The sequence below is a fragment of the Tachypleus tridentatus genome, chromosome 2 (assembly GCF_004210375.1).
Source record: "Tachypleus tridentatus isolate NWPU-2018 chromosome 2, ASM421037v1, whole genome shotgun sequence".
NCBI lineage: Eukaryota > Metazoa > Arthropoda > Merostomata > Xiphosura > Limulidae > Tachypleus > Tachypleus tridentatus.
Window position 1 is genome coordinate 133,146,328 of NC_134826.1, and position 20,390 is coordinate 133,166,717.

The window sequence follows — 20,390 nt, forward strand, 5'->3', positions numbered from 1 at the left end:
TTTGTTATTATCTTACATATGTTTAGACACGTTTATAATTGACAATGAAACAGTAAAAAACGAACTCTTTCTATCTATTTACTTAAAATAATTCATGACATTAATTAATGAAAATATATTTTCCAACAAAAATTAGTGTAACTGAAAACACAAGGCGACTAATTAAACAGCAACACTTATTTTGATTTTTTTTTTTAATTCTGCAAATAAAAGTATGCATATTGCATTCTGTGAGGATCCATCTTTGATGACATAATTATAATACTGAAAAAGTGAACTCTACTAACGAGACAAGAGAGACATCCCGGAGAGGAAAACCGAAAAAATTATAAAAGCATTTTATAAATATATGGATCAATAAATTTTCTGCAATAATAAGATTAAGAGATTAAGTATGAATAAAACAAGTTACATAATAAATTCAGTTGACATATTAATAATAATAAATAAAACAATTATTTTACAAGATGTCGAGAAAAGGTGGAAGCGGTTAATGGCGGGTTTGATGTGCAGATAGAATCAAATGGTGAGATTTAAAGTTTTTTATACTTATAATTTGAAATTGAAGCTCACCTTACTGTTGTAGTTGGAGAGAGAATTGAGTTTTATCGGAAACTTCAATTTTAAAGTGTACAGAGTAGTGCATTACCATTACTGACACTCAACACTGGAGTAACTTTGTGCAGTAAAACGAGTAAACTGTAATGACAGTAACGTGCGTTTGTAGTTGTATAGTAATGAGACTTTTAGTGTACAGTGTTGGAAACCAGCAAACCAAAGTGTAATGTGACGTAATTAAAAAGTTCAGCATTTAAAATGAATAAGAAATATAATTCCACAAATCAGAAATTCAGAGATAGCTGCAGTGCTAAATATGTAAAACAAAATGTATTTTGAGGAGAATACCCTTTTAAATAAAGAGTATAATTCACCAACTTAAAGAATAAGAGACTGCTATACCCATGAAGTAGAATGGCAAATATGTAAATAATACTTATACGGAAAAGCAAAATTTGTATTTTCACTTATTTAAGTTCATGTCTGAATGCTAAAATCACAATATTTTTAACAACAACTATTTCTTAGTTACTCATATTTGTATTTTCATAAATATGTGATAAACCTTTATTTGTATTTCATAGATTTTTATGTTATACTTCAGATAAAGTTCAGTGCTCTGAATGAAGGCTTTGATTCAGATTCAGAAAATGAAGAGCCAGAAGATTTGGTCACAAAAGAAGTTCAGGTGTGTGTATAGTTTGTTTGGTCATGACCTCTCACATTATCCAAAGTTCATACATTCTGTTTTATATCATTTCTCTTCTATTAGATGATACCCAAGTTCATTTTGTGCTTTAGTGATTTGATTGTAAATATTGTAGTATGTATGCTTTTAAGTGCTTAGTCTCAATTGTAACTAATCTTGTCTCGAGTATAGTAGTTTTTAACAAATTTAAAACTAGGACTTGTCATTTTTGAAAGCCAAAGATGAAAAACAACAACTTTATAGAGATTATTTTTAACTTGTTAAATATTTGAGAAATTCAATCTTGCTTTAAAATGCAGTAGTTTTTTTAGGTATCTTAATATTTAGTTCATTGTTAGTGAGGAATAAAATAACTAGTTTGTATTGTGTTGTTTGGTATTAAAAAGGGTTATTTTATAATATATGTTGTGAGATACTGTTGTATATACTATTTTGTATACTATTGATTTGTTATTTCATCCATCATTTGGTTTAGGTATGAATATTTGGTTATATTCAAGTGTTAACCCTTCTTCTGTCTAGAGCAGTGGTTCTTAACCTTTTTCATTGTCTTATCTCCTGAGACTCTCCAGGGTATTACCATGACCCCTATAATAATTTTTGTAATGATGAACTTTGCATAAAGGTAGAATAAAACAAAACTGTATAAAGATTCTAATTTATTGAAAATGTTACAAATAAATGACCTTGAGAAATGCTACAAGTGCTAAACAAATGCAAAATCCATGGAATTGCTGAACGTCATACAAAACCTACTTACTCACTCAGTGTGAAGGTTAATATAATATATATACATATAGTGAGAAAATATACTAAATACAATGGAAACTTTGATATTTAAATTTTAAGTTCGATGTATTAATATTATATAGTTAAAAAAAATTTAGGCAGTTCAAAACGTAATGTATGAACATTTTTACTCAAAATTAGATAGGTGGTTGCATAACAAGCATTTCGACGTGGTTCAACTGCTGCACTTCAGCGTGTTTCTCGTTGGTGGGCAGTTACAGGCATTTGCCACAAAAACTACAAACTGCTCCGTGATTTCCTTAATAATTTTTAAACCTTCTGTGATCCCCCGAGAAACTTCAAACAACCCCCAGGTTAAGAACCAATGGTCTAGAGCATGTATTTCTTATGTATATATTATGAAACTGACACAGGCTTTGTATTAGCAGTGATGTTGATGTTAATGTTGTGAAGAATTATGTAAATTAACTAGTCACATGAGATGTTATCTCATGATCTAATCACCAAATAAAAACCCTGCTTTGAGCTTAAAGAAAGTAGTTCACTTTATTATTGCTGATTGATACTTGATATTGTTTTTGATCTTGAAGCTATTTGAATACAAAGTATTGTTATTCTGGAATTAAGTTTTTCTTCCTGAGGTTCTTCTTCCTGATCTCTTTATTTATTGAAAGAATAATTAACATTTATATCTATATTGTATTGTTAATTAATGTTAGTTTCAAGACCTAGCTAGGTACATATTTATTAAATGTTTTTGTAAGTGATAAACTTTATATTCCAACAGTTTGAAAGTGTTGTTTTGAAATTTTGTAGCTGTTAAAGTTAAAAAAATTTGTTTTTCTGATTGACCCTAGTTCTAATGGCTCTTTGATCTTCTCCTTTACAATGTGTTAAAAATAAAATATATTTATTTTTATCCCAACTAATCTGTTGCTTCTTCTAAATAATGCACAAGGTGATTTGAATTTTCTGTGAAGTTATCTTAAATGGAAAATATAAGAAAAAGTTTACATTTACTCGTAGTGATATTACTACACAATAATTACTGATTAATTTTTTTCTATGATTTTATATTCATTTAACTACATTAAAAAAATGGGTATTTTACAGTAAAATTTGTACACTTTAAAGAAATACATGGAACAGAGTATTGGGTTGTATTTGCAGTAGAAACATTTCGCCTAGAAAAAGATTTCTCACCAAAATGAATAAAAAATGTTCACAATCATTGTAAATTAAACATATCAAAGTAATTTTGCAGAAAATGTATGAAAAAAAATAAGAGAAGTAAACATAAATATTAAAACCATTCAGTTATTTGTGTTTGGTTTTTTTATTACTTGGAGAAATATGTTATTTGCTGAAAAAATCACTAAAAGTTAAGAGATCAGTTATATATTGACATTCTGTGAAGTAAATAACTCATAAAACTAAAATAGTGAGGGTGAGGTGGGAGAATATTTAATTTCTTAATTGAAAGTTGATGACATGCAATATGAAAAACGTTCTGATAAAGGCCTGTTTTAATAGTAGGCTCATGCTGGTGTGTGTGTGTGTGTCACTGAATTTTGCCTATTGTAAAGAGGTTAGTACTTAATGACTTCCATAGTACATGTAGAAATCTCCACTATTAAATAAAGTGATATAGATCATATAAATTACATTGTAGGTTTACAGTTTTCATTGTTTCCTCTTTGTATGTGATATATGTTTTATACATTACAGAAAACATTTTATATAGATGTAACTTGTCATACTATTGAATCTTACACTAGAGAGCAACTGGTAAAACCATGTTAACTCGTTCAAATTAATTTTTGAATTAATATATATCAGAATGTCTAAAAATTGATTGCTTTTACAATTTTAAAAACATAATTCAATAAAAATTCCAGTTAAAGTATTTGTTTTTAAAAACAGTGCCCCTAAATTGTAATTCAGCAAGTTTTTTTCTAGCTTACAATACTGTTTGCTGAAGATGGTGTCTTTGAACAGTGTTAGATTACTGCATGGACAAGTTGGGCAGTAACCTTGGGCCTGCAGCTACATAGTGACCTCTTCCCTGAGTTTTGCTTGGCTCTAAGAATAATATTTATTTACCTTCTTTTCTCTATTGCATAATTTAAATAAATAATATCTGATAAAGTGGTATATTTACCTAATTAAATAAAACAAGTGTAAGTTTTAAGCAAATAAAAGTAAAAATAATATTTTTTCTTTATCATTTTCTTATATCAGCATGATACAATAAAATGAATATAGCCCACAGTAATCTTATTGTCATTAGGAATTTGTTTAATGTGTGTGTACATGTTTATATTTTGTGTTATCTGGGTTACAGATTATATTTACTAAATGTATTTTTTCCTACAGTTTTATTCTGAAATTAAGTACTTTAAATATATTGATATATACATATGTATACTGTGTATATGTGTACATATCTGTATATCCCACTAGTTTGGCATTCACTGACAGGCTTATTTCTGGCTTGAAAAAATAGTGTATGCTCAAAATATTGCAAAGGAAATAAAATACACCCATAAGTTTTAAGGTGATAAGTAAAATACACCCATAAGTTTTAAGGTGATTTATCTCCAGTAGTCTAATTTATTTTTCACCATCAAATTATTTTCTGTTTATTTATATGTATATTACAATAATGTTAAGTTTTTGTTGTGAAAGTGTGTGTGCAACTTACGCTCTTAATGTGTACGTGTGCACATTTCAATGTATGTAAACAAAAAACACATATAAATATATTTTAGTAGACATTTTATGCACCAACATATCAACCCTGTATTTAAAGAAGTACTCTTGCAATAAAGATATTAATTTGCTACAAAAATTTGCATAATATAAATTTCCATGTATGAGACCTGTTCTCAACCTTTACCTAGGTTTGTTTATCATTAATACAACAGTATTAATTCGATATACTCATTTAACATCTATTTTATGTTTGCTTAAATTTATGATTTATGTGTGTGTGTTTTTCATCTTTAGTAGACTTGGACACATCTGTATAATGAAAGTACTTTTTTGATTGCTTTTGCACTTACATGTATAATCTTATTAGTTGTTGTTTTGCTCATGTTGCATTTGTCATTAAATTGGCTCTTATGATGTAAGAATTTTCTGGTCTGGTTAATTTATTGGTTTAATCATATAGGAAGAAGCAGCTCATGAAGTGTACAACAAAGCTTTAGAATTACAGACACAAGGATGTTTCTCAGAGGCTGAAGCAACTTTCAAGGAGCTTCTGCAGTCCCAGTTACTTTCCCAAGTAAGACTTTTATTTATAGATAAGAATTATCATTTAAAATGTGATTATTTTGAAATAAGCTTAAATTATATTGTATTATTTAGAATAATAGCATTTTCAGGAAATTACACAGAAAGTGTTTTTTATTTCCATAGGATTTCAAGTCCATTTTACTTCACCACACAGTAACCTAAATTAAGTTAGGTACATGAAAGATAAAGTTATGACATTTTGTCAAATTCGTTGTTCATTATTATAAGGTGGACCAACTGTTCAGTGATTTGTGTATGTTAAAGAAATCTTTAACATATGAGAAATATTTTGTGTGTGTGTGTGTGTAAAATAAGTTTAAATATTTAGTTTGGTTAATTTTTTCTTCATGTACTCCAAAAATTAGTGTTTTTATTTTAGAAACAAATAGGAGAAATTATAAAAATAAATATTTAAAACCATGATGTAAAAGCATTTTTAGTTTCAATATGCTTTTTTTTTCTGCCATATGAGACTAATGGAACCCAGCACATGTAGATAAAATCTTGAAAAGGTCAACTTGTATGTTCAAAAAGAACTTTTATTAACAGCAATTGTTTGAAGATTTTACATTTTATTACCAGAAAAACTACAAACTCCTACCATACCATGTATAGGTTTGTTTACATACTAGCAAAGGTACCCAGCTTCACTCAGGTTATTAGGTTTATGTATTCTAGTTGATTATTTCAGTGTGTATTCTGAACCAATTTTAGCATAAAAGTATAGCTAGTGTACTTCTGTTTATAAGCAACATGACATAAAAGCCATTGTTGGAATGCATTGTGAGCAAATATGCTCTGGCTTTTCTATATATTAGAAGTTTTTATATAAGGAACCATTTCTTTTCTATGTGTTTTTTTTTTGTGTTTTTTTGCTAGCTTGCCTCACATGGATAATTAATAATATCCAGATGCACACCCTCAGGATTCACGTAATATGTACTCAGAATATAATGTTTCTAGGTTCTTTCTTTTTGGAGTCATGGAGGTCACACGCACACACACATTTTATCTTGTTGTTATAGATTTTTTTCCTTCCAGTACCCCTAATAAGTGTTGGGGTGTAAAAATATGTGGGGACAATAAATCTATAAAAAAACTACAACGATTAAATTGACTAAAGACTATATGTCAATCCAGTAGTTTTTGCTTTGATTTAAAAAAAAAATTAAACTTTTTATCTACAAGGAAATATGTCATAGAAAATACATTTCAAAAGCTTGAAAAAGAAATATTGATGACAGAAAAAAAAGTTTTTCAAAAGAAGTATGTTTTCAAAACTAATAATCTTACTTTGAGCATCTGGTGATAAATAGTTGAACTTAAATTTGAAAATATTTTAGCAAATATGTGAATCATAGACTTCAAACAGTAATGGTAAATTATCATTGAACTAGTCCTCAAGATCTGTGCAGATATTGAATACTTACTTCACTAGCAGTTTCTGAAGTCTTATATGTAGACTTCAGATGTAGTAAGGATATAATAAATACTCTTTGTTTTTAACATTTTTGTTTTAGAGTATCTAAAAAGTTACTGTAAAAAATTCCCAATTCCATGAGTTTCTACCCTTCATGATACTATAAAGGTACTAAAGTAGAAACACCATGTGGAAATGTTTTTTAGCCCAGGTTGATGTATCAGAAGCTATAATTACAGATACCATCAGTGCAGTTTTATTAGTATTCTCAAGATCCATTATCAATGTTCTAAATTTAAATCTTTCATGTAGCAAATATTTTAAAGTTTTTATTTCCAGTATTACTTACCATTGATGCTGTTTGAGTGCGAAATAATATTCCAGACAAAATAAATAAAAAAAAAGCTCTCTTATTTACCAGTTGCATTAAAACTTTATCACAATGAGCAAAAAATCTGATGTGCACATAATGCAGATCTGTTAAAGTGAATTGTACTGAGCTCTGCTAAATTAACCTTTCAGAAGCCATCATACCTGTACTATAAGTAATTTCATGTAACTAGTCCCAATATTGTAAATATGTATAAATAACTCTTTCACCACCTTTAAGTTCTTCATCTGTTATTATCAGAATCAGGATGTCAAGATCAGTCTCTGAGTTCTGATCATTAAAAAAGTGAGAGTAACGTTAACATTTTGAAATAACATGCAACTTATTGGTCCATCTTTGCTGTTCCATCTTCTAAACTAAACTAACACTACTAATAAATAATTTTTATTTTAAATTGTAAAGTCAGTCCTTATCATTCATATAGTCATCAAACTTTCTTTTAAACTCACTTCAAACTTTTTAAATAATAATTTTATCGTATGTGAATGACGTTACTGCTTATTTCAAGGACTTCTTTTATTTATTTGATTTTATTCTTTTAACCAAAAATATTCAGATGTATAGTGATGATACTGACGACCTGTAGAAATCTATTTTCTGTATGTGAGATAACATTAGTTATCAACAGCAGATTTTAATCAAAATTTACAACTTTCCTTGGGATGAGGAAGAAGATTAGTTTTGGAGTTGAAAGTTTTATAGTGAAATTCAGTTTTTCAAAGAGAGAAATATTTGGTTTTTGTGCAAAAGAAAACAACCATTTTATTAATATTCTGAAACCTCTTGAAGAAAATTAATAATAGGGAGGATGAGATGTTCTAGTAATGGCTGTTATTATTTTAAATTGTTTACAAATGTTTTCATTAGGTTGTTCCAAAACAAGATGAAGAAACACCTCTTACACCAGGTTTGACTCTAAAGTATCTTGCTTACAAGAACCTTGGCAGTATAGCAGCTGAGAAAGGGAATTTTTATGATGCAGTAGATTCTTATCTTGAGGTAATAATTTAAATAGAAAAGTGTAAAAGTATGCTGTAGGTATATATTAGATGTTTGATCTTTATTTGTTTTTCTATAGTTTCTAAGACACTAAGGTATTAGCAAGATTTATCAGAATAAGATAAATTATTATTTTTGTATTGGTACAAAATTAGGATATTGATTAAAGTATGTAACAGATAACCTTTTTGTTGTATCATAGATCAATGGAAAGGCTATAGTAATATTAATCATAGGTATATGAGGAAAGACTATGGAAACATTAGCCTGTTTTTTCTGGACTTGTTTTTCAGATAAATTTGTTATAATTTATTTACTAAATGGCTAATATGTTTATAGTACCTAAGAGTTAATTAAAGGTCTTATTTTGTAATTATTCATTTTTAAAATTTTGCAACAAAATAACCCAATAGCTAAAATACCAAACTTTGAAGTGGCAATTGTATGTGTGTGTGTGATGTAGTAATTAGTTTTACTTATTCTCAGATTATCTAAGATACTTAGGTTTTGTTGATAACTTGAAGTCATTCAGTAATTTTTAAAATAATATTTTAATATATGACATACTGTGCTTGAAAAGAATATAGTAAACAAATTATTGGCAAATGTATCATTGTTTTCTTTGCAGTGCTACTCCCTTGTCTTGTACATCCTAAAATTTAAAACATGGACAAATTTCATCATTAAAGAGGGACACAGAATCAATATCCTTGTGCTTGTTTCTGAAACTCAAAATAATTGTTGGCTGAGGTGGTAGTCTGTTTACAGTTTTGACCAATAGAAAAACTTCTTGTCTCTCCTATACCTTTTCTTTCTAAGGCAGAAATTTGGTTTAGCTGGCATCCTCTTGATTCTCTAACTCCATATATGCTAACCTTTCAAGGAGTTCAGCTGGTTCAAGATAAATCTTTTCCTTACTCATTACTGAATGCTACTTTAAATAAATTGTTTGAGTATATTAGTGTTGATGATCCTATTCATAAAAAAATGTTAAGATCAGGCTTTGAGTTCTGATAATTAAAAAAGTGAGAGTAACGTTAACATTTAGAAACAACATGCGACTTATTGGTCCATCTTTGCTGTTCCATCTTCTAAACTAAACTAACACTACTAATAAATAATTTTTATTTTAAATTGTAAAGTCAGTCCTTATCATTCATATAGTCATCAAACTTTCTCTTAAACTTACTTAAATTTATTGCTTCCACAACATGTGAAGGCAAACCATCGTGTTAGAAAAATAAAAATGTCTTAGCTGAAGATGTTGTCACTTCTAAGAGATATATTTGTGTACCATAGTTCTACTGTTCTCACCATTAAGTACAAAAAAAGTGATACATCAACACTATCAGTTCCATTTATAATTGTAAATACCTCCAATTAGATCCCTCCCTAACACTTCTTTATTCAAGATAAAACAATTTGAGAAATTTCAACCTCTTCTTGTATGATGACCCCCCTCCATCCCATGCTTCATTCTAGTAATTCTTTTCTGAACAGTTTTCAATGATTAAATGTCTTTTCTGAGGTAAGGAACCCAATATTGAACACTTTATTCCAAATATGGCCTAATCAGTGATATATATATACAGTGAAATTATAACCTCTTTAGGACTATATTTAATCTTTCTGTAAATACAACTTAAAATTCTATTTGCCCTACCACTAGCAACAGCATGTTGCTTGTGTGGCTTTAGAGATTAATCAACTGATACACCAATATCTCTCTCTCTCTTTTTTTTTTTTTTTTCAAATGCACCATCAAGGTTATTTCCATCCATATATACGCATAATTCAAATTATGGTAGCTCGTATATATTACGTTGTATTTATTATAATTAAAACCCATCTGCCATTTATTTACCAAGCTCAATAAATGATATCAAACTTTTTGTAAAGCAGTAGAATCCTCTTCACAGCCAGCAACATCTAAGACCTTAATATCATCAGCAAGTCTTGTGATCATTTCTTTAACTACATTATTGATGTAAATCAAAAAGAGTAATGGTCCTTAGACTGAGTTCTTGGGTATCCCACTTTTGATATTAATCCAGTTTGACTGAACTCCATCTGTAACAACCATCTGTTTTTGTTCATCCAGTACTATTCTTCCAATTTGCTGAGTTATCCCCCACACCAATGTGCTTAACTTGCAACCTGAGGGCTGTAGGTTCAAATCTCAATTTCACCTTTTGGCTTTGGGTCATTATAACATGATGGTTAATCCCACTATTCATTGCTAAAAGAGTAGCCCCAGAGTTGTCAGTGGGAGATGACTAATTGCCTTTCCTCTAGCTTTTTACTGCCAAATTAGGGATGGGGAGTGCAAATATCTTTTGTGTAGCTTTGAAAATATTCTAAATGCACTTATTGAATACACCCTACAGATTATTTTTAAAAAGTTTTGTATGTGGCACCTTGTCAGATACTTTCTGAAAATCCAGATAAACCAAATCTACATAAGCAGTAATCTTTTCACGGATTTGTCAAAAAATTTGTAAGACAAGATTTTCTCCCAGTAAAACTCTGTTTAGAGTTTTATTGGATAGCTAACATTGTTAAATTACTTTACCAAGCATCTTCTCTCAGACTTTCCAAAACTCTTCTCACAACTAATATATCTATTATTACTGGTACAGTTTTTATCTCCTCCATTGATTTAAAAAAATAAAATAAAAAGGAGTTATGTCAGCTAACTTCCAATCCTATGTTACTTGCCCCATGTTCAAGGACATACAAAAAAATAGTAGCAATTGGCTTACACATCCAGTCGTTAACTTTGTTCAAAACTATTGGGGAAATATTATCTGACCCAGGAGAGTCATCATTCTTTAAACTTATGAGTTGTTTCTTAACAATCTCATAATTAATGTAGTAATCATGTTTGATCTTGTTTCCTTCTCTCAACTGTTTGAGATGTGGAATACTATTTAAACCTTCATTTGCAAAAACTAAGAAAAAGCAAAATTTAATAATCCACTTATCTCATACACATCAGATAGGAGCTTTCCTTTATCAACTTAATCAGATAGGTTTAATCAGTTTTATATTTTACCTTTTCTCTTACATTTTTTTTGAAGATCTATTTTTGTATTTTGCTAACTTACTTGATCTCTTAAATGTTCTAAATCTCCTGCATTGGTAAATTTAAACTTCTTAATCTTATGATGCTTTTCTATAATTTTATCTCTTATACTCTTTCTGAGCCAACCTGTTTTTTTTCTTATTGCAGCTACCCTTTTCTTCTTATATGGAATATTTTTACCTTGAATATTAAAAATGTATCTTTAAACGTTTTCCACATCTCTTTAGTGTCTCCAAATAATTCATCTGCTCAATCCTCAACAGATAATTCTTGTTACATCTCTTCAAAGTTTACTTTTTTGAAATTTGTAACCAAACTATCATTATTTCTTATCTCCATTTGCAGCAATACATTGAACCTAATAGAGCAATGATCACTTCTTCCTGGATGTTCCCCAGTTTCCATCCTCTCCTTCATTTCTATATTTGAATTAACAATAAATCTAAAATAATCATTTTGTTGGAGTTAAGACTCATTAACATTTCATTCATTACATTTTCTATAAGTTAATTAATTAGACATGCATTCTGATAATTTAGGATACACAAAAGTACTACATATAACTTTCATCAATACAAACATGGTTTTTATATTATATTGTATTATTATTGTTTATTATATTGTATATTGTGCTGGTAAATAAAAAAGGGATTTTTTTTCATTTACAAGAGTAATATTTTTGGCTACAAATTGTCAGCTTTTAAGAATATTCAGTAACCTTAGTTCTTTTGTGATGAATATGCTTTCACCTAGGCTGTCAGTATAGATGCTACAGATGTCACATTGTGGTACCGAATTGGTCATGGAGCACTAAAACTACACAAGTATGCTCTGGCGAGACTTGCTTTTGAAGAGGTATGCTTATTGTATTTTACTAAGAGTTCTATAAAACTGTATGTTAAGAAAGTAAAAAATTAATTGATTCAAAATGTGCCTAATTTTGTCATGAAGGCTAAATATCTCATAAAAGTAAATTGTTTTGTCTTTGGCATTGTTAATTTGTAAAAAAAACATTTCTGTTTTTTTTTTCATGTATTATCTTCTATGACTTGTAAAATCATATTGATACAAAAAGATACATGGATTTTTACACTTTTATATTATTAGGCCAGTGTATTGTTGTTATAACAACTTTTATTGTAATTTATTTATGATGAAATTCTTATTGTATTAAATCAGAAGGATAACTTCAATATAAGTCTGTATTAGAAGTAGAAGAATAATAGTTTTTTTTTCAATATTAACTGTTTATTCTAAATAATGGATATTATTAAAATTTTACACAGATATTTGAATTTTAGAAATTCACATGTAACTTAACATTTTTAGGGTTTAAAGTGTAGTTCCGGTCACTGGCCATGTCTGGACAATCTTATTACTGTTTTGTATGCTCTAAATGAATATGCAAGTAAGTATCACAGTGTTCAATAAAGTTTCTTATTAGTAAGGTTGCTTTAGCATTTTAAGCTTACATGTTAAGACTTCCTTGAGCTGTTGATTATAACATTTCCTTCAATGCTTTTGTTTTGGAAGCATTAAAATTATGGGTAGATGAAATTTTATGAAATAAGCCATGAATTAAATAAACTAGTTATTAAATGTTTAAATTTGTTTATACAAATACCACCATACCATTGAGGTGTCCTACATAGAAGTTCTGATACATGAGATTGTTGATTGATTAATCACTACCCCAAGTATATTTGTTATTTACATTTAGCTTTTGACTTAATGAACTATACCATTCCCTAAAGAAGAAAGTTCCTCCTTTTGAAAATGCTTTGGTCATAGGGTTTTTACCCTTTTCTATTACACTATGTAACAAAATTGTTTACTTTTTCTTGTTCCTGGCCAAAAAGTGTTATTTCCCAATTGCTTATGCCTAAAGTGAATAGAAAAGACCTATTTTTCTCTTCAAACTTTGCTTTTGTAACCTGGAAGCATATAACGAAAACATGATGGGAGACTATGTTTGGGGGCTGATACATGAAAGTGATTTACATTACAATTACAAATCTCGAAAAACTACTCACTTCTAAACATTTTTGTACAACTTTGGTATAAATACATGTAAATCTTAATTCATATGTTGTTTTATTCAGTGTGTGTGTTTTGCTATTGCAAAACCACATCTGGCTATCTGCTGAGCCCATCGAGGGTTTTATTCAGACCTTATATAAATGAAAATATGCAAATTTGCTCATTTTTACATAGAAAATAGGTTAATTTCTAAATTTCATTATCCACGTCACAATTACTGTCTACCAATTACGATTTTTATGTTATCAGTGTAGGTAATACATGTTTAATACAAGTTATCTCTTCAGTAGAGTGTCAGTGTTAATTTGCCCTTTTCATAATTTTATGTTTCATTCGTTAGTTCTTGATTGAACATTATAAGAGTAATTTATATATGCATTAACACAAATGTAAGTTTAAATCTGGAGGAATGTCACTGCTCTTTACAAAGAAGGATATTTATCCAATGAAGTTATTAAACAACTTAGAGCCACAGGAGGCAATATTTATCAGGTTGTTCAAAAAAAAAAATAATGGCAGATTCTTATATTACAAATTTATAGGGATAAGAAACTTATCTTTTTTATAACTTCACACATATCATTGAAAAACTAAACAGTTCTCCTATTCATTAGAGCTTTTATATAATCTTTTCTAAAACGTTATTTCAATGTTTCAGACCATTACAATTAATTATGGGAAAAAAAGTTGTACATCAATTTTTGTATGAATTCAGACTTGGTCATAATGCATCACGAACAACTCACAATATTAACCAAGGAACTACTTCTGAACATACAATAGAGCATTGGTTTCAAAAGTTTTGTGATGGAGATGTGAATCTTGAATATAAGGAGAGCAGAGGACATCCTTCTCTTGAAAGCAACCAAATGAGAGACTTAATTGAGAGAAACCTGCAACAAACTGTTTGAAAAATGGCACTAGAATTGGATGTTGGCATTTTCACAATTTTGGACCATCTTGAGCAAATTGGAAAAATGAAAAAGCTCAACAAGTGGGTTCCACACGAACTCAGTGAAGATCAGAATAGTTGCCATTTTGAACTCTGCTATATGCTGATTTTGCATAAGAGAAATGACCCATTTCTTGAACAAATTGTCAAGTGTAATGCAAAGTGGGCCCTTTACAACAACAGAAAATGAACTGCACAATGGCACAACCGTGGCAAGGCTCCAAAACACTTCCCAAAGCCAAATTTGCAACAACAGAAGATTGTTGTCACTGTATGGTAGCCTGCAGCCAGTATTATCCATTACAGCTTGCTCAACAAGGGCGAGAATATCACTGTGAAGGTTTACTGTCAAGGATTGGAATAAATGCCAGCATTAGTCAATCGAAGAGGACTAATCTTGCTTCATGAGAATGCTTGGTTACACATTGCTCAAATGACACTCCAGAAGCTCATTGAATTAGGCTACGAAACAATGCCTTATCATCCTAATTTTTTATCTAATCTATAAAAGACTTTTAAGGTTTACAGAAGTATTGCCAAATTTCTTGAAGATACATTAACTCTTTCATTACTGGTTGGGTGAAATCCACCCAGCTAGTAAAACCATGAAAGTATCCATACAATGATTTTTGATAATGTGTGAACAAGTTTACAAAATTTTGCAAGTTATTAGTAATCATTAGAAGGATTTTTGCACACAAAATATCAGGAATTTAAATTAAGTATTAAAGTATTTTAATTAAAGACTTTCTGATTTTATTTTTTTTCAGAATGTTGACTAGACAGTATGCAGAGAAATTTTATTTCAAGATTAAAACTACTTTTGTGCATGAGAAAATTTTCTAAGTTTTACATGTGAAGTCTTTGTAATCTCTAGATAATTGTCAAATGTTTTTCAAGGAAAAAACTTTCATTTATCTGTTATTTTCAGTATCAGTTGGAATTTCTGTACATGCTGGGTAGATTTGACTGATCTCGTAAACATCGTAAAAAATTAGAAAGTAAATACAAGTTATGTTTTTTTTTACTGGAATGACTACAGATTATAACTAAATAACACAAATGTTAATCTAAATGGCTTAAATGTTATAACATTATACATTTATTATTTTTATTATATTGACCTTTCAACCATTGCTGACAGTGACATGGCACACATCAACTTGTGTTGCTGTATTCAAGAATATAAAACTGACAGTTAGTCTCTACAAAGTGACCTGTCTTGGCTGTGTTTTAATGGACTAGAATTTTGTAAAATACAATCACATTTCTGTTATTTATAATACATTATATATGTATATGCATTACTATTTACAAATGAGATTTTAAATTTATTTTTCTCAAAATATAGAACACTAAATAAAGAAGCAATTCAAAGAACTATCTCTTCTAATTACAGCCCTTGTACTTGATTGCTGTTTGTAGTAGGTTGCTAATTCTTAAGAAATTTTGCACATGAATGATGTGAAATGAAGTTTTTTTTGGTTTTATATATACATTTGAATGGATAAAAAATAATAAATTACTATACTGATACAATGGAAGTCCATTGTAATTTATAGAGTTTAGTAAAAGAGTATGTGATGAAAAAATAAAATAAAATTTCAAACAGGCTAAAAACTTAATTTACCCCCCAGTACATAGCTTCATCTTGAAAGAAAGAAACAGCATAGTTATAACATATAGACTGTGGGACATTCTGATGTCCCACAAGTGGTTTTCCCAGCTTTTGATTGGTTTTTCTCATGTCATATACAGAATTAAGTGTATGTAAGGGACTATTTCCAGAAACAGAATGAGGTGAGTGAGGGTTACTATGTTAGATTCAGTATGTTAGTGACATCTCATCACATAGAAAAGATAGAAAGTTTTTATTCATTATTCTAGTTGTTAAATATTGATAATTTGAGTTTCTAATTCATACATAACCACAGATTTTGTATTTTGATGTTGCAAATGTCTAATTCGAACCAGTGCTGCATTCAACATACCATATGACACACAAAAATCAACATTTAAATGTGTTTTTTTTACTTTTAAATTAAGAAATTGAATAATTTGAATTATAATCTACAGTTTTGTATTAAATTTAATGACATGTATTCACAAAATATTAGTTGAATAAAATTGTTAATGTGAGTCAGTAAACACAATGACATGGCCTTTGATGTGTATGCAACCATAATTGCATGGTAGTTACAAGGTTGTGTAAAATACACAAGCCTATTTATGAAAGAGCTGAAATTTGAAATTAAATGGAATTTTGAATTTAATTGTACACCCATGTGGTTTAGGTATATGGTATGTAAAATTGATTCCATGTATTTGTCAGTGTTTGAACCTTGGTTAAGTTTTAATTGTAGCTATGGCCACGGAGAAAAGTAGTTATACAAGTGACAGCACAGGATCTGGATCATTATTATTATAAAATATGATTTAATTTCAGTTTTTATGTGAAACTGGTCCATTTTTTCTACCATATTTAGTCTGTTTTGTTATTTTAAGGATTTGATCTTTTCTTGCTACTCTCCAATTCTTACAAGACTTTTTCAAAATTATGTCATAAATAAGCTTGTATTACATTTATCAATATAGCCAGCTGGAAACGTAGTTTTGTGTTGAACATTTTGAAGTTTTAACTATAACCATTGTAAAGATTATATCAAACACTGTTTGTAAACTTGAATATAAATGAAGCTTAAAAAGTCATAGAAGTTGTGTAGTGTTGAACGCCTTTGTTTCCAAGGATGTGAACTCTACTTTAAATTTATTTTACGTTCAGAAATAAAGTGATCTAATTATCTGTGTTTGGAGTAATCTAAGATTCTCTTTTGTTTACCTTTGCTAATTTCTTTTGTTAGGTTGTCTGTATTACATTTCTGTATCTCTGGAAAAAGAATGTTACTACTTAAAGGGTTTGGTATTCCGAAACAAGATACTGCAAGAAGATCCAAGCTTAAATGAATACTGTGGAAGCTTTTTCAAAAACTGGTGAATAAAGATATTCTTTACATGTGAAGCTGCTAAAGAATTACAAACCATTCATCTTATGTCAAATATATCATAAACTGAAGTGCAGGAAAAGAAAAGCATCACATATAAAAAAAATTGAGCCAAAACAACAGGATCTGTGGATTGTAATTCATTGTAATTCACAGTTTTTGTTTCATTTTTCTTTTGACTAGAAAAACAGTTTTTAATTGTTTGTTTTTAAACCAGATTAGAAATGTCCAATTTGGGTTTACTAATATTTGTTGTTTGAAGTTAATGAAGATTTTTTGTCAATTTCAAGGGAAGGAAAATGTATTCGAAAATAATCAGGATTTTTAGTTTTAGTTTATGCACATGGAATTGAAATTGTACTGAAGCTAATACATAATTGTTTTGATCCACTTACTCTTTGAATGAAATATAATTTGTTAGTTTCATTTCTAAACAACTGATATGGAGGTATATTTCACATTTTTAAAAACAAAGTTACAATAAAAGAAATGGTAACAATTGTTATTATATTGAATTGAAATTCAAATGTAGAATTTTACAGTAAATACAGATAAGAAAATTACTGCCTTTCTTTGACATGTTATTGTTTAATGTCATTTTTGATGAGCTAGAATTGTTACTGTTGTAGTGGTTTCTATTCTTATTCTCAAAACTTTTATTGTGCTGATAGGAAGTGACTTAAAACACCATTAATTTACTGTTTTTTAATGTAATGAAGAAATAAGACCAAAAGAGCTCATAATATGTTAATTTTCTCTATGCTATTACTTATCTCTTATAGATCTGATACTGTAAGGATGCCAAACTTGCTCATTTTTGAATTAAGAGAGGCATCTGGCAGCTACAAAAATTTTAATATTATTTTTAAATATTTTTCATTTTACAGTATATGATGAAGTCATGTGTTTAGGACAATGACTTAGGTGAAACTGAGATTCCATATTTATTTCTTCAAGTAAAAAAAGGAAGAAAAAGTTGCCAACTAATTGAGTTCAATTCTAGGCTCCTGGAAATGCATTATTACTAATTTGTTATGCATTTTCAAGTATCAAACACCCATTTTCTGAACACCAGCAATAATTACTTGAACATATAAATTTCAGTTCTGAGAATGCAAGTTATGAAGTTACAGTAGTATAAACTTGTGTGGTTATTTTTAGTTTACTGTTTTAAATATTTCAGACAGGTACCATATTTATATTCTTCATTAACACAAATTATAAAATTAAAATAAGTTTAAGATTTCAAAACTTTGAATGAAAATTTGAGCAATAAATAAATGAAAGTATATTCTTTTTTACCTTTGTAATACTGTTTTGTGGTTATAAATACCTTATGTAATCTAGATGTAATATACTCTTGAAAAGTTTCATTAAAATTACTACATTATTTTTATTTTTCACATATTCACATATATCTGCTACCCCACAAATTTTTATTTTTAAAAACTTATTGAAACTGAAATTTATTTCACAGAAGAAGAAAAAACGCTCTCAAGCTTTTTGTTTCCTATGATTTTTGTACTTTTAAAAACATTTCAAACATAATTACATTTTTTTTGTAATTTTAGTAATGAAAGTGATTCTGCAGGCAGACCATTCTTTTCTGTGGTAGGTCTTAACTTGTTCGGTTTTGCAATCTATAATATTTGGTGTAAGAATGATAATTAAAGGTTGATAATCTACATTGAATTGTCTAAAATTATTTATGTTTAATTTTTAAATTTTAATTCTTTCAGCAGCCCATCAATTTACACAGCAGCCTATGATGATGAAGAAGGGAAAAAAGTGAGTAATACATGAATTTTAAGTGTATTTGTTCTATTCCTAATTGTCAATGTCATTTCATCAACATTAAAATAAAATAAAAATAGTATATGAGTAATTTGTGAATATAATAGATATAATCATGTAAATATTATCGTATTTACAATTTTAATACACTTACTGAATGTCTTACCTTCCATTTCAAGTTATTTATAGTGTTTTTCTAAAATGTAATAACATCTTCCTTGATTTTGGGGTTAAAGGTATTGAAAAACTATGTTTTATGATGTCTTGTACTTAAATCATAAGAGAAAAGAGAATTTTTTATTCCAGTAAAATATATAAAGGATGTGTGCATGATATCACTTTGATCTAGGATATTAACTTGTGATATGATACAGAATTTTAAACTTATCATATGTTAGAAGTATATCAGACCTGTTTTTGAGAAACACAAAACTATTAAATAAGAACTTGATTAAATTGAATTATTCAGAGATGGCTGTTCCATAGAATATCCAACTTAATTATGAGTACACTGTTTCAAATTTCATACAAATAAAACTTGATTAAGGTATTTCACACTTCATATTTTTGTAACTTCTGTAATATTTGAATTGTAGTTAATATGTTGTTCTATTTCATTCCAATTCAGTTAATTGATGAAGCTCTTGCATTCAGAGCTAAGAAACAAGAGATATCCAGACCTCCTCCTTTGCCTCTTGTAAATTTCCTCCAACCACTCACAGATTTCAGGTATGTTTGGTAACTTGTTCCATGTTCTTGATCCTTATGTTCCAGTATTTAGTTTTGAAGAAAACATTCTGTTCAGTTTGTCACGTCGTTAAGAATGAAAGTATACATGTTACTATTAATTTAGATTTATTTCATTACAATAAACTTGTTTTTGTTTCTTTTGTGCATGTATTTGACAGCTGGAAGTCGTTAGGAGAGAGTTTACTTGCAATGTATGATCATATAGCCAGCAGTGATCCTCCAATTGTAAGTTAATGTATTCTTTATAAATAGTAAGAAAAACAAACAAAAAACAATTATTTTGTACTTGTGAGAATTGTTCCTTTTAATTTGCTTTTCAGTCTTATAACTTTAACATGATGTAGCTTTGACTGATGTAAATAAATCGTGAATGAAATACTGAGTAATTAATTTTAGGTCTGTAATTTATTTTGTCATAAGTTTTTAACAAATACATACCCATATTTTTGTAATTTTGAAATGTTAGCAATACTTCACACAATTTTAGGACATTTGATAAATTAGTGATATGCTTTTTTGTCATTTATAAATTTACCTGGGTGCACTTACTTGGAGACCAATGACTTTCAGGCTTAATGTAAAAAATACAGTATTTCACTGTTATTAAGTTTATTTTTACTACATTTATTCCACAACTAAT

At 28.7% G+C, this 20,390-nt stretch overlaps 1 protein-coding gene across 8 annotated transcripts in view; it reads left to right on the forward strand.

Annotated features, from left to right (window-relative positions):
* Positions 1 to 382: 382 nt before the first annotated feature.
* Positions 383 to 20,390, forward strand: part of LOC143245142 (calcineurin-binding protein cabin-1-like) — a 93,496-nt gene continuing 73,488 nt past the window's right edge. For 6 of the 8 annotated variants that reach the window (XM_076491080.1, XM_076491083.1, XM_076491081.1 and 3 more), the window contains exons 1-10: positions 383 to 526; positions 1,163 to 1,246; positions 5,193 to 5,306; positions 7,996 to 8,127; positions 11,966 to 12,067; positions 12,542 to 12,620; positions 17,066 to 17,195; positions 18,946 to 18,994; positions 19,629 to 19,729; positions 19,909 to 19,975. In XM_076491080.1, the coding sequence (XP_076347195.1) occupies positions 524 to 526; positions 1,163 to 1,246; positions 5,193 to 5,306; positions 7,996 to 8,127; positions 11,966 to 12,067; positions 12,542 to 12,620; positions 17,066 to 17,195; positions 18,946 to 18,994; positions 19,629 to 19,729; positions 19,909 to 19,975 (861 nt within the window). In that variant the 5' untranslated portion in view covers positions 383 to 523. The remainder of the gene's footprint in view (positions 527 to 1,162; positions 1,247 to 5,192; positions 5,307 to 7,995; positions 8,128 to 11,965; positions 12,068 to 12,541; positions 12,621 to 17,065; positions 17,196 to 18,945; positions 18,995 to 19,628; positions 19,730 to 19,908; positions 19,976 to 20,390) is intronic. The other 2 variants (XM_076491082.1, XM_076491084.1) reach the window with 1 other exon arrangement.